At 34.9% G+C, this 13,024-nt stretch overlaps 4 protein-coding genes across 8 annotated transcripts; 3 read left to right on the plus strand and 1 right to left on the minus strand.

The window, feature by feature from the left end:
- Positions 1-1,583: 1,583 nt before the first annotated feature.
- LOC124453714 (transmembrane protein 41A-like) lies at positions 1,584-12,947 on the minus strand. 5 transcript variants are annotated; one of them, XM_047004555.1, is made up of 12 exons: positions 12,745-12,947; positions 12,079-12,232; positions 11,839-12,000; positions 11,638-11,776; positions 11,398-11,529; positions 7,940-7,993; positions 7,545-7,584; positions 6,907-7,102; positions 5,874-6,066; positions 3,034-3,122; positions 2,818-2,950; positions 1,584-2,477 (listed from the first exon to the last, which is right to left on the minus strand). In XM_047004555.1, exons 1-8 carry the CDS (start codon positions 12,891-12,893, stop codon positions 7,090-7,092), a joined length of 843 nt encoding a protein of 280 aa, XP_046860511.1. In that variant the 5' UTR covers positions 12,894-12,947; the 3' UTR covers positions 1,584-2,477; positions 2,818-2,950; positions 3,034-3,122; positions 5,874-6,066; positions 6,907-7,089. The 5 variants fall into 5 exon arrangements, with proteins under 5 accessions (XP_046860511.1, XP_046860512.1, XP_046860509.1 ...); XM_047004556.1 differs by lacking the exon at positions 1,584-2,477 and adding an exon at positions 7,726-7,820 and having other exon boundaries at positions 2,672-2,950; positions 12,745-12,946; XM_047004553.1 differs by lacking the exon at positions 1,584-2,477 and having other exon boundaries at positions 2,672-2,950.
- LOC124453717 (protein lin-52 homolog) lies at positions 3,768-5,557 on the plus strand. Its single transcript, XM_047004559.1, has 6 exons — positions 3,768-3,863; positions 3,968-4,045; positions 5,021-5,058; positions 5,125-5,197; positions 5,268-5,351; positions 5,413-5,557. Exons 1-6 carry the CDS (start codon positions 3,833-3,835, stop codon positions 5,484-5,486), a joined length of 378 nt encoding a protein of 125 aa, XP_046860515.1. The 5' UTR covers positions 3,768-3,832; the 3' UTR covers positions 5,487-5,557.
- LOC124453715 (outer dense fiber protein 3-like) lies at positions 5,594-7,595 on the plus strand. The gene is made up of 4 exons (XM_047004558.1): positions 5,594-6,034; positions 6,784-7,007; positions 7,070-7,210; positions 7,297-7,595. Exons 1-4 carry the CDS (start codon positions 5,740-5,742, stop codon positions 7,387-7,389), a joined length of 753 nt encoding a protein of 250 aa, XP_046860514.1. The 5' UTR covers positions 5,594-5,739; the 3' UTR covers positions 7,390-7,595.
- Positions 8,139-11,330, plus strand: LOC124453712 (equilibrative nucleoside transporter 3-like). Its single transcript, XM_047004551.1, has 13 exons — positions 8,139-8,515; positions 8,748-8,829; positions 8,910-9,028; positions 9,101-9,195; positions 9,270-9,320; positions 9,505-9,639; positions 9,703-9,800; positions 9,872-9,923; positions 10,089-10,177; positions 10,240-10,354; positions 10,539-10,624; positions 10,697-10,899; positions 10,974-11,330. The coding sequence occupies exons 1-13, from the start codon at positions 8,451-8,453 to the stop codon at positions 11,083-11,085; spliced, it is 1,302 nt and encodes a 433-aa protein (XP_046860507.1). The 5' UTR covers positions 8,139-8,450; the 3' UTR covers positions 11,086-11,330.
- Positions 12,948-13,024: the final 77 nt, after the last annotated feature.

The following is a 13,024-nucleotide window of genomic DNA, read 5'->3' on the forward strand; positions in this document are numbered from 1 at the left end:
AACATTTTTTCATATAAAATGACGATTACATTGATTACATTTGAAGTCTGTTATATTACTATAAGCACGTTTTTGCTAAATATACTATTTCTTGTTCCAAAGCGCATCGTAACTGTATAAGTTTAGTGTTGAATGGACAACGTCAACTTTAAACACGAGTATGATTTTTAGCCACAAAGAAAAGCGAACGATTTTTACAGAATGTCATACGCCTCTGTAAACTTGCATAGGTAAGTGCTTAAACTCAATCACAGAATAAGAAAAAGTGATGACTGTTCCACGGGAACTATTGGTTTTTGTAGAAGCTATTACAATGTTGTTATGTATGATAATAAAAAATACGTTAGCTAAGTCTAAACAGACAAAATAATCCTCCAACGACATTAAACTAAGGAACATGCGCGTTAATGTCTTCATTTACCACATGGCAATTCCTAAAATTGTGTATACTTTATACGTCCTGTTCCTTGCTGTAAGAACATGAAATGCCAAACTATGTTATTTAGAGCTTGATAGGTAAGCCAAGTAAATTCCTTTCTTCATCAATGGAGTGAGGGTGACAAATAATAAGTCAAACATACTAAACATTGTAAATTTGAGCCAGAAGAAATGGATGCAATAAATGTTGTTTTTGCTAATCACTTGACATGTTTTCATCGAAGTCGTATGTCCCTCCTCTGGATGAGAGGTATAGTTATCGGTGCGGTGCTCAGACCTTTCAAGGTTCAAATCCATGTTGTTTTCTTTACTGAGTGGAACACTTGTGGTTGTCAGTATGGCTATCGCACCATCTCGGGTTCAATACCGATCTGGATCATCGTTTTCTTTCACTTCAAAGTTTAAAAAAATGATCAAATACGCGAAAAAACCTAAGAGTTCGATGATGAGCGCTTAGCTCAACTGGCCGATGTTGGGCGCTTAGTTCGACATCACTGACCTCCTGTGCACAAGATCCTTGGTTCGCCCCTCTGCTGACACACTTAGGTGTACGAGGCGGATGTGGAAGACAGAAAGTTGAATTGAGGAACAAGTGTACGGAGGTAAGAAAGGGAATATTAGGGCGTTCTGTTTGCTCTTGGGTTTCCTGACTTTTCAAAATTTAAAAAAATAACTCCCTGATCACAGGGAGTCATAAAAAAATTTGAGCAAAAGACTTAGTTTTTTTAAGAGTGGTTTTTTGCATGGGATCCTATCTTTTTTTTTTCTTCGCTCTCCTCCTTCTCATCGGAGAGCGAATTTTTCTGAATTTATACTAAGTGTCGCATTCCATTCTCTAAAAACACAGTAATAGAAATGCCACTTTTGCACTGTTAACCAGCACTATTTTCTCATTTCTTAGCTTAACCTAGACCTAACTATACCTTATTGCAGACAGGGTTTGAACCTCCACTTTGCAACCTCGAAAGGTTGTGTCTTGTAGTAGACCAGAGAGTTCGTTGGAGACTAATGCTCAATTTAATGTGCCATTCCTGCTTTGTAATAATTAATGCAAAAAAAATGACCTTTCAAGGTCTCGAAACGAAATTATGGAAGAGCTTCGAGTCAAAGAGATTGCAAGAAAGCAAATATCAGTATTGGTAAAATTAAGGTGTCCGGAAGGAGTGCAAGCGTTGTTATAAATTTTATACATCAATGCTATTTTGATCATACATAAAGTATACATAACCTTGGATAACTTATATTGAAAGACATAGAGATAGTTATTTCTGTACAGATGTTTCATGTAAGCAGCACGTTTCCTTACGGCGATGGATTTCTTTTAGTGGCTTCTGTCAGTATTAGTTTGATCATTCCAATTTGTAGTTATATATGAGGATGACGATACATTTATGAATCGACGTTAGAGCATCAGGTATTAGCCAAGTTCCAAAATGATAACTTCTTCAAAGGGATTGAAGAAAGGGCCTCAAAATGCTTGTAAACATCCAGATCATATTAACGAAGTGTTTATTGTTTTTTCATTTTGACTACATATTTGACGACGCAGCAAACATTTCTCTTTGAATACTGTGAATAGAAAACTAGCTGTTATTTGAACCATTGTGTAACGACCTTCTAAAACTGATCTGTTTCGTCACGTTGACACTCGTTGTGATAACTTTGCTGCTTCGATATAAACTCCATGTTTATCAAAATGCTAAGTTAACAGGTATGATCCGGTATATGTACTATAGCACAAGAATATTCTGGTAGACATCGCTGTAATTCCGCTTTGATAGTTTATAATTTGCGTGTAATCTTCGATGCAAATCCCTTCCAGTCATCTGCTACTTCTTCCTCATTATCAACGTTGATGTGGTCTTTTAATCTAGACTTTTTTTTGTAAATAGGTATGTATATCCAAGTTATCGCTCTTTATCGAACTCGATTTCTCCGTTGTTTTGCCATGCTGTTGCTCTTCCTGTTCACATTCAATCTGGCTTGTTTCAGCTGCAATTCATGTGCTTTAATGCTTTCTTAAGTGCACACAACCGAACCTAGATGAATCCCCCAGGACCACATTTTTAAATCTTTACATTACAGCGATTCTTTCTTGCAACAAGTGTATTTTTATATGTCGCTATGGTTGCTGAGAAAATATCAATTGTTATACGTAAATCCGATTAAATTTGTTTCGTCCAAATGATTTTCACTTATACAGGGAGTAGAAAAGGAGTCCTTTAGACTTTGGTCAATTGTTGAAATTTTTTTCTTAAAATATTGTAACGTGCATATATTATCTATCTTTCTTACAACCACACAATACTTTATGCTCATGGGAATTTAATATAATTTCTAATATCAAAATATGCACACACCGCTATAGATCGTTTTCACCTGACGTCATAGCCACCATGTTGATGTGACGTACCTATTGAAAATAATTTTAACGAAGTTCTTTTGTTTGGTACAGCAATATGGCGACTTCATCCATTGTTATGTTGATCCCAAAGGAATGAGTGAAAACGATCTACAAGCGCACAACAAAAAACACAGTTCGGTTTCGACATATTTCACCATTTCTTAAATTCGAAGGGAAAAAGTACACTTTACCTTCTCATCTTACTTTTCTGTTCTTTCCTCTGAATATTACCACTTCCATTTCCATGATTTTAAGAAGTACAAAAACTGACAATTGCAAGCTACAAATTGAGAACAAAGAACGCTTTACAAACCGTGATAAATCGCAAATCAACCAAATGAATGTGTCAATTGTCAAAAAAGTTTTAAGAAATTAGGAAAGAGATCCCTTGAAATTCTGCGTATTTCTCTGTCAATAGTGTTGTTCATTCAATTCAAAGGGAAAACATTTCGTGATTCTCTTTCCTATAATTTGACTTTACTTGTTCATCTAGGGTGTGTGTGTGTGGTAAAGCCACAGTCTATGTTTGGAAAAGCCATGGAGAAATTTTCATTTTTTCACTAGGGTGGTGCTATGAGTTTTAGGGGCATTACCTGGCAAGCAATGCAAAACAAACTAAAGTAAAGGTGTAAGGATTTTAGAGGCTGTCGGGTAGGGTAGTGTCGCCACAAAAGGTAGTCTAAACATTTCCTTGAAAAATTTAGTTTAACTGTACTACTGGTTTGTTTTGCTGAAAATAAGGAAGGGGTTAAGATATTCCTTAGAGGGATGAACAATTTATCTGGGAGGTGAAATCTAATGTTTGGGGGTGGCAACCGACTGCACCCCTAGAAAATCTGTCTAATGGTACAACTCTAGTCTTTGTACAGCATGGTGGTCATCAATTACATGGTGATTAATTATAATATATTCCCAGCATTATTATTCAAAATGGCGGATAACATAAAACAAGAACGATTGTAAAATCTTCATATGTTCACGTAAGACATTATGGAGAGAAAACTCAGCTCCCCAAATTACGGTAGACTTTGCTAAATAAAAACTAATCTAAGTAAATTTACGTACTGTTGAAATTAAATAAGTTTTAGTGCTTTACATGTGTGCGTTTGATGTGATTTGTTATAGATTTAGATCCATCGTTGCAAGGTTTACTGAGCTTTGAAAGACTTGATCGTTCATCGCCAGATTTGTGGCCTGATCAGAGTATGCGTCTCATAATTATATTAATTTTATAGTTTTCTGATATATTTCATCAAGTGGCGTAACACAACCAATGGGGCCCCTTTCTCTAGTACAATAGGCTATTCATTGAATGTTATGATACTTATTAATTTATATTTTCGACTTTTAAAACTTGTGCTTATGGAAAGCATATTTCAGCTGTTAGAAATTTGATTAGAAAATACTCCAAGCACAACACAAAATGAAAATCCCCTCCAGATAAATTTTCATGAGTGCTATGTCAATGAATCACAACCAGTCTCAAAAAGACCAGTTGCTATTGCTCTTTTTTAATATGATAAACTGGGCATTGTTCAAACTGGTTAATACGATGACAGTTATCAACAAATAATGTTGCTACATTAAAAGCGAAACTGAGTGTACCACTTTTTATTGATAATTTCAGAATTGGGTTTCTTGAATTCAAGATATGTCATTCTTAAACACAAGTGCCCTTATCTTTACATTGGCATTTAGCAAGTTACTATATAGTTAATACTATATTTGATTATCTGGAGTTTATTCAATTAGAATCTACAAACTGACAATAATTTTTCTTTGGGGGGGGGGGATTTTTTTGTGTGGTGTTTATATTAAGTAGTTGAGAGTATGCCTCAAAACATTCAACACAAAAAGTATTTCTAATTTATTGGCCATAACTAAAACAGCAATGTTGAATCAAAATAGTATTGCTCATCCAGGTTGGTATAGTCCTGAGAAGGACTGTTTTGTTATTGACATTTCGACAACCTTAGCGGTAGTCATCTTCAGAGTCAAAACAATCTACATTTACGATCTACATTTACAAACATGTAAAAATAGTATTGCTCATCCATAGTTAATTATTTTGAAAAAATTTCACAGTAATTTTGCCCCTCCCCAAAAGCTTGAGACAGACTACACCCCCCTGATTTCATCCCTCCCATATTTTTACTATGTATATTTATCTTGCTTTAGTGCCTGGAATCTCTGACTTTGCGGAATTAAGATCAAGTGTAAGTCAATAAAACTCATTATTTCGTATAACAATGTGAAATGCGGAATGTAAAATTTCATTCTAGCCTTATCCTGATACTGCTGTTGAAACAAACTTATCAACAGTTTTAAGCGATGGAGATATGGACCTTCTGCAAGGTTTTCTTTGTTACATTTATTTTTAAAAAAGCCAAGTTTATTGATCAATTAATTTGTATTTGTTATTAAGAATTTGGCAGTTTGACAACAGCGCAACTAATGGAAAAAGTCCGAGGCCTTCAAAATCTTGCTTACCAACTTGGCTTAGAAGAAGGTAATTGATGCAAATTTGCACAATCCTATGAAAGTGTAATGAAGTGTTTTCCTTTTTTTAGCACGAGAAATGACAAGAGGGAAGTTTTTAAACATTTTACAAAAAAGTCAAAGGAAATCTGGAAGAAAACTTTGAACTGTTGCTGACGTTAATTATTATTATGATCATTTTTATAATCGAATAAATCAAAACTTGCCCTTCTTAAATTTCAGTCATTCATTAATATTCAACTAACGAGAGTGCGACGCTCATAACGATAGCGATACAAAGCAAATGAGCTGATATCTGCCATCATAAGGGATATCTCGTATTCTTTATATAATTACTAGTCACTATTGGCCAAGTGATCACAAACATTAAAAAAACAAACATCTAAACTAAACTTCGAATGGCACCGGAGACGATAAAACGGCCTCAGATAGGAGCGATGTTTCGCGGTCCTGGTCCAGCGCGCTATCTATTACGAGGATGTACAGGATATTACCAGCACGATCCATCAAAAAACAAAGCACCTGCATATACCTTTGGCTTTAAATCAAATCAGTTCAACCTTGAAGTGTCTTCACCTGGTCCAGCTTATCTTGTTCCTTCAAACGTTACAAAAACGGGAAAAGAGGGCACACCTCGATATTCGCTGGCTGGTAGAACGTATTTAAATGGGTCTTTCAAGACGCCTGCACCAGGTTAGTCTGCTATAACCATGCCATAAAAGACACTAAATAATGTAACAATCCCATAGTTGTACAGTGGAAGATGTAGACGAATCCTATGCGATGACATGCAAAATAGTGCATTTTGTTTTGTCGCACGACGAAACACAGGAAAACCTGGCAAAAATTCTAAAAATCCTTTGCGCAGAAATTCTTTCCAAACTTATGTTTGTGAGAGGACAGTTAGCCTCGCGATCATTATATTCGTATTTTCTTCGTGTTTCGATACGAAAACTCGTTTTTTGCGCGTGTTTATATAAAGGCGAAATGCGGTTGTCAAGGTGGTTGGACCTTGTATTGACATTTTGATTGAGGGAGGTCTTTGCACTTGGGAAGCAATCGAGAGACAACACAAAGTGCGAATTTTCTTATTTTGGCTATTTTGCCTTTAACAAGTTTTATAATATGGGAAATGCACATTTGTAGAAAAAAAAACAAGCTTTTATCGGCCAGAATGCTTCAATGTTAGCGCATTATTCATGAGGTCAAAAGTTAAAGGATATTTTAATTATGCCAAAATTATAATTTAAATGTTACTAATTACTACAGCCGGAAACGCACGTCTAAAATACGCTTATAAAGAGAATACTATTAACCCTCACGTATTTATTATTTGCAAAATATTTCAAACATGTACAGATGTTTAAATTCTGGTCATGTTTATGAAATCTTGATGCAGCAAAAATTTTGGTGATGGTTAAAATAGTGTTCATATTTTTCAGGAACCTACTCACCAGAGAAACAAAAGTATCCTTACCACAAATACCCCCCACAGTACTCATTTGGTTCAAGATCAAAGATTGGTAAGAAAGATCAGACCCCTGGACCAAATGCTTACAACCTACCAGGAATCCTGGGTCCAAAAGCCATTGGCAAGAAATCTGCCCCATCCTACAGTTTAGTGGGTAGAAGTAAGATAGGAGGCTTTCATGAAGATCTGCAGAAGGTAACTTTAGCAACACTGGATCTCTTTTATTTGAATTTAAACCATTGTATTTTTTTCCTCAGACTCCTGGACCTGGCACATATCATGTCAATAACCTTAACATGGTGAAAATAAGGTTACCAGCATATTCAATGACTGCACGTAATGCAATGCCAGGCGATAACACTCAGAAACCAGGCCCGGGTACATATTCCCCAGAAAAGGTAAGATAAAGGCAATATACTTCAACCAACTAGTTTTATATTAAGGCATGCACTTAAAATTTACATTTTTGGTTTATGTTTTAAAGGTTTACATGAACAAGAAAATTGCTCCAAAGTTTTCATTTGGTATACGACATTCTGAATTCACTGCACCCCTGATTGCTGAACCCATTGATTAAAAGATTTTGTAGCATGCAAAGTACCTTACATTAACAAATTATAGGCTTTCCGATTATATTTTTGTACATACATGCATGATAAACTTATTTGTTGCAGAAAACAATGTGTAACCAATAAATTGTATCAATTATTATAATATCATTTTAGGACTTACCTCCTGGCATTCTTAGGGTAGGCAATGTTCATTATATGTGCTAAAAATGAAGATAACTGTGAGTTATTATGTGACTTTTATGGCATTTTCTCAAAGCACTGTGTTAAACAATTATACTAATGACAAATTTATTCTCACAAGAGAGACCTCACATTAGGAGTGGGGCAGGCATATGACATACCCTTTTTGTGAATTATGTATGAGAAGTTGGTCCAAAAACTGATAGGAGACAAACAGTTGGTTCATCTCAAACTATGAAACACATAAATATTGACCCTACAAAGAACAAAAAACTATCAAAATTACTCCCACAACGTAGTACCCCCTTTTACCAATTTTATGGGTAACACGCGCCCCCGTTAAAAGTATTTGATAAACATCCTTATATTTCTTACCTCGTTCATTCATCAAGAGATCGTCGTGAATCTTGGGTCCTCCGTTCTTGACGTCTAAAAACGTCATTTTTTTATCAAATTGGGTCGTTCGTGCTTTCCTTTGGAAAGAATTAAGTCGGTTAAATTATGCAAAAAATAACGTCATCTGCCAATATTGCAAAAGTCGGTAGACTTTGACCGCACAGTTGTAACCCCCGGGTAAATCTTGATTACCGGGTATTATCAAAGGCTCATTTTCTGTTTCACAACATCTCATTGCTAACATTAGTAATTGTTCAAGTGTATTGTACCTCAAATTTGATGGAGTGTTCACAGTTCAAGAAATTAATATCATAATCTTGAGTTCGTAGGACGAAATCATTTTACATTGACGAACTTCTAACGACCACCTTATGATCACTCGAGTCATTGAGTGGATGTATTTATAAAAATTTCAAAGTGCTAACTGTTTCGTAATTTTGATAGTTGCATTATAAATCATGTACAATTGATCTTTATAACTGTCGACATCATGAACGAGCGAGATGAAAGTGTTGAAGGACTCGTAAATGGCCAGAGAAAAATTCCGAAGGACAGGTAAGTCTTACTAAGTGATAACATGGGATGAAGTCTTCAGAAAATTTGACATACGGTAAATATTACACAATGACACTTGAACTTTCACCATGAAGAACATCAAAGTCTCGTTCATTTGAGTCAGTATTCAGTATTCTCATCTATTTGTTTTTGACTTGTTTGTATATTTATCATTACGCAAAGTTTTGTATTGTAAGATATTGCTCAAATTACATGCTTGTCTCTTGTTCAGGTTCAATCTTGTTTACTTCGTCCTTCTACTTCAAGGAATTGGAACTGTGCTACCTTGGAACTTTTTCATCACAGCACAAGCAGTACGCTCTGTCAGATTTTCTCATTACATATTTCAAGATATGAAAAATTCATTGTACTGATAACCTATTTTCCCTTTTAGTACTTCTCTACAAAGTTGAAAAACACAAATTATCAAGATGAATTTGAGAATTTTTTTTCTTTGGCTGCATGTGGACCACTACTGCTTGCGTTCCTTTTAAATACCATGTTTAAGCACAAGTAAGTAAAACAAGATCATAAACAATCTCTTGACAAGGTATGCATCGTATAAAATGGCCAATTTCTTGCAAGGGCTCCACTTAAGAAAAGAATCATTGTTCCATTGATATTGATGATAGTGATCTTTATTGTTACAACAATATTAGTGAAGATTGATGTTCACAAATGTAAGATAACACTGATATTATGACCCATTTCATATTGCTTCTTGTGCCATAATGAATTACTGATATTGTTACAGGGAAAGGATTATTTTTTGCCATCACTTTGATTATCATAGCTTTAATCAACGGTATGTTGTTCAAAATCTACCATTTCATTCACACCACTAGTTACTTGATACCCCAGTTTGTTACCCTTAAGAAATAACGTTGATGTCACACAACTTTTGTACAAGTAGCTATACCTTAATTTTGTACAATAACGTACTCTTATTGACTGTTGCAAACAACCCTAGAAACTGTTTTCACTTATAGCTTTTGGTGCAGTGTATCAAGGAGGAATTTTTGGTCTTGCTGGCATGATGCCACCTCAATACACACAGGCCTTGATGACAGGTCAAGGTGTTGCTGGCATATTTGCTTGTGTTGCCGATATCTCTTCTAAATTAGGTTGGTTGTGTTTTCGATAACTTTCTTTTACCAATGACGTATGATAAGTTACTTCCTTTCAAGGTAGTGCTGATCCGTATGATAGTGCTTTCTGGTACTTCTTGACTGCTGTAGTTGTGCTGATCATATGCATGATATCATATCTTGGTCTTTATAAAATAGTAAGTCCAATAAGGCAATTCTTATCAATTGACTATTACTTACCACATTAATGAGCTTTATTGCACTGTAGAGATTCTCAAAGCATTTTCTTGATGGCCATCGGGAAGCAGTATACTGTGCTGGTTAGACCATTCAATATCACATCAGAATTAAATGCTCATTCATAATTTCACTTGGTGAAAAAGTTCAAATAGATGATGAGAGCACAGATTCTGTTGACTTAAGTATTTTTCATTACTTCCCACACATTATTGTTTCATTTTTTCTCTTCATAATTCTTCATTTAGTGGAGAACGATAAAGTGGAAAATAACTTTCCTGAACATGAAGTAAAGCTAGTGAAATCGGTGCCCCCGTTCAAACTCATTATGAAAAAGGTGAAATTTCTTGTGACTCAGACTTTGTGTTATCATTATTCTAATAGTCTTGTTCAAAAAAGATTTGGCACCAAGGTTTGTCTGTTGTCTTGGTGTTTTTGGTAACATTGGCCACATTTCCTGCTGTCTTGTCTGGCATCAAATCTGAAAACAATGGTGATGGCTCAGAGTGGACAGGTAAGAAGTGTATTTTGGTATGTCGTTCAGACCATTGTATTTAAAAGTTCTGAACAATTATATTTTACAAAAGTAAAATCATTTTAAAAGACAATTTATGTTTACATAAATAAGTAAAAACCATTGCCAAAACTACTATTCAAACACTCTAACAGTTTCAATGATTGGACATTACCTGTTATAGGAAAGTTTTTCACACCAGTGGTATGTTTCTTATTATTCAATGTTGGTGACTTTGCTGGTAGAGTTATTGCTGGATTCGTTCAGAAAGTTTGTATCCTCACATTTTCAAACACAATCAAATTCGAATACATTTTAATTCCTAATATTCATCGTTATTAGCCTGGACCTGATGGCTATTGGATGCTTGGTTGCACTATCTTGAGATTTGTTTTTATTCCATTGTTTGCTTTCTGCAACTATCAGCCACGGAGAAGTAATGCAACAGTCTATTTTAAAGAGGATTACTGGCCAGTTGTGTTTAATCTTCTCTTCTCTGTTAGTAATGGATATCTAGGCAGTCTTTGCATGATGTATGGTCCAGAGTAAGTACATAAAATGCAATGACATTGAATTTACGTGACATGTCCTCCAAGATACTTTTTATTCTGCATTATAGTTTAGTCGAAAGTAAACATGCTGAAACTGCTGGAACAATAATGGCCTACTTCCTTGCTATCGGTCTTGGGTTAGGTAGTGCTTCATCATTTGGCATCACAGAGTCAATATAATTTAAAAAAGATTTAATACCATAATGCAAATCACTCCAGCTGTGTTCGTTTACCATGTAGACCACAACATGGATGATCTTTGTTACCAGGATAAAGTGTTTGGGACAGTGATGACATGCCCTCCTTTACAATGGTTGCTCATTTATTTATTGACACCAATACATTAGTTCATTCATTTTTGAAAGAAACTTGTGATAATTACATTTTTCAAATGAGAGAAATAAAATTTTTTAAATTTTTTTTGATTGAGAATATCATGTTAATTTTGTTTAGTAGGCATTGATTGGGAATTGATTCTTTTTATAATCATACCTGGAATTAAAGACATGGCTGCAATGGTCACTAATTTCAAAATAACATTCCTTGTAAACAATTCATCCAAGGAAACCAATTCGCTTAGTAAACAACCAGCCTGAACACAAACATAGTTGTATGGAAACAATCCTAATTAGAAAAAAATAATTAAAGAAAGACATCTGCTATAAAAGTATACATACTGCAAAGATCACAGGTGAACTTTCGTCATATGAATTAACAATAATATACACTGACCAATTAAAACAGATGGAAAGAAAAGCCTCAGTGGTACTTCAAGTACAGGTGATGCCATGTTCAAAAACCAGTTTGGACTCATTGGAAAAAATCGTAGAAACAAAAGGAACCCAAATAGATTGTTAGCATTCTCTTTTACCTAAACCAGTGTAAAGGTAAAATCACTGACACAAAACTACACCAACATGTTATTGAACTAACCTTGTTTTGTAAAATCTTGAGTTTGTTTGGATAGTAATAAAGTAGAACAGGTTTACCAAAATGTTTGAATAATAAGTAACAAAATGAAGCACCAGATGCAGTGAGGATACAAGAAAAAAGCACACCATACTTTAAACCATATAAAGCACCAGCAAGCAAATTCTACAAATGACATATAATAAATAATGCCACGACATGACCTTTGTTCATATGTAACAAATACCTATGCACACATCTTACCATAAAAACAGATCCAGGGATTGCGAAAGTCTGTTTGTAGAGATAAGCACAGCAGAACAACACAAACACAAAGAAAGGATTTTGTAGTTGATACTTTCTTAACAAGCCCACCAACTTGTTTAGTTCTTCAAGATTTTTTGGGAAATGCAATTCACTGAAAAAAAAGGACCCTACCCCGTTAATAAGCAATAAGAACCATAGACGAAATATTTTCAATATTTCAGTTTTATCACTCCCATGCCCTACAGCATTACACACGAGCAAAACCATTTACATCAAGCTGTAACAAATTTATTCTCACCTTTTATTTCGAAAAAATGCAGTCAGAGACTTTGGACACAAGATATAAACGTCCACTCTGAATTTAACGTCCGGAAGATCATCTAATCTTATTTACCACACAATAAAGTCAACTGCACAGCAGTACAATGATTCTCAAGTCTTATGACTGGTTCGTAACTTTGGTTGAAATGAGTCGAACTTCGAAGTAAAGTGTACATAAGATCATAGGAAACGATGTTTGGATAAAAAGACGATGTACAGTAGTCATTTTTGGAACGCATACGATTTTTAAACATTTAAAACTAAAACAACTATGTCAAGTCAAGTCATAATGAAGTTTGCACTTTGTGACCCTCTCCGTCTACAGTCTACGTTCTTTCTTACCTAGTCGTGTTACTATCCACGCCGGCTAATGTTCCACCTTTCACTTGCAATGTTGGCCTATGACGTGAAAGGACAAACAAACATGCTGTAGAAGAAAAAAATATGAAAATAATCGTCAATAAAGACCACAGAGGTCGTTTGACCGCCATCTTGCATTTGAAAATACGCGGGTGAAGGGTTGAACTGTGAAAAGATGTGAAGATGTATATATAAGGCTGGAAATGGATATGGTTGGATTTGAAAAACAAAAAAGGATCCCTCTACGTAAGGATTCTCTCTT

The sequence above is a fragment of the Xenia sp. Carnegie-2017 genome, unplaced genomic scaffold (assembly GCF_021976095.1).
Source record: "Xenia sp. Carnegie-2017 unplaced genomic scaffold, XeniaSp_v1 HiC_scaffold_25, whole genome shotgun sequence".
NCBI classification, from domain to species: domain Eukaryota; kingdom Metazoa; phylum Cnidaria; class Anthozoa; order Malacalcyonacea; family Xeniidae; genus Xenia; species Xenia sp. Carnegie-2017.

Excerpts from the sequence above, each read along its gene's own strand:
- LOC124453717 (XM_047004559.1), top strand. The coding sequence starts at position 3,833 with ATGGAGAGAAAACTCAGCTCCCCAAATTACG. Across the intron at positions 5,198-5,267 it reads AGATATGGACCTTCTGCAAG|AATTTGGCAGTTTGACAACA; the intron begins GTTTTCTTTGTT and ends TTTGTTATTAAG. Across the intron at positions 5,352-5,412 it reads CCAACTTGGCTTAGAAGAAG|CACGAGAAATGACAAGAGGG; the intron begins GTAATTGATGCA and ends TCCTTTTTTTAG.
- LOC124453712 (XM_047004551.1), top strand. The coding sequence starts at position 8,451 with ATGAACGAGCGAGATGAAAGTGTTGAAGGACTCGTAAATGGCCAGAGA. Across the intron at positions 9,321-9,504 it reads TATCATAGCTTTAATCAACG|CTTTTGGTGCAGTGTATCAA; the intron begins GTATGTTGTTCA and ends TTTCACTTATAG. Across the intron at positions 10,625-10,696 it reads TTGCTGGATTCGTTCAGAAA|CCTGGACCTGATGGCTATTG; the intron begins GTTTGTATCCTC and ends CATCGTTATTAG.
- LOC124453715 (XM_047004558.1), top strand. The coding sequence starts at position 5,740 with ATGGCACCGGAGACGATAAAACGGCCTCAGATAGGAGCGATGTTTCGC. Across the intron at positions 7,008-7,069 it reads TTCATGAAGATCTGCAGAAG|ACTCCTGGACCTGGCACATA; the intron begins GTAACTTTAGCA and ends TTTTTTCCTCAG. Across the intron at positions 7,211-7,296 it reads GTACATATTCCCCAGAAAAG|GTTTACATGAACAAGAAAAT; the intron begins GTAAGATAAAGG and ends TATGTTTTAAAG.
- LOC124453714 (XM_047004555.1), bottom strand. The coding sequence starts at position 12,893 with ATGGCGGTCAAACGACCTCTGTGGTCTTTATTGACGATTATTTTCATA. Across the intron at positions 12,233-12,744 it reads GTGGATAGTAACACGACTAG|TGAATTGCATTTCCCAAAAA; the intron begins GTAAGAAAGAAC and ends CTTTTTTTTCAG. Across the intron at positions 7,994-11,397 it reads AGCCATGTCTTTAATTCCAG|ACGTCAAGAACGGAGGACCC; the intron begins GTATGATTATAA and ends TGACGTTTTTAG.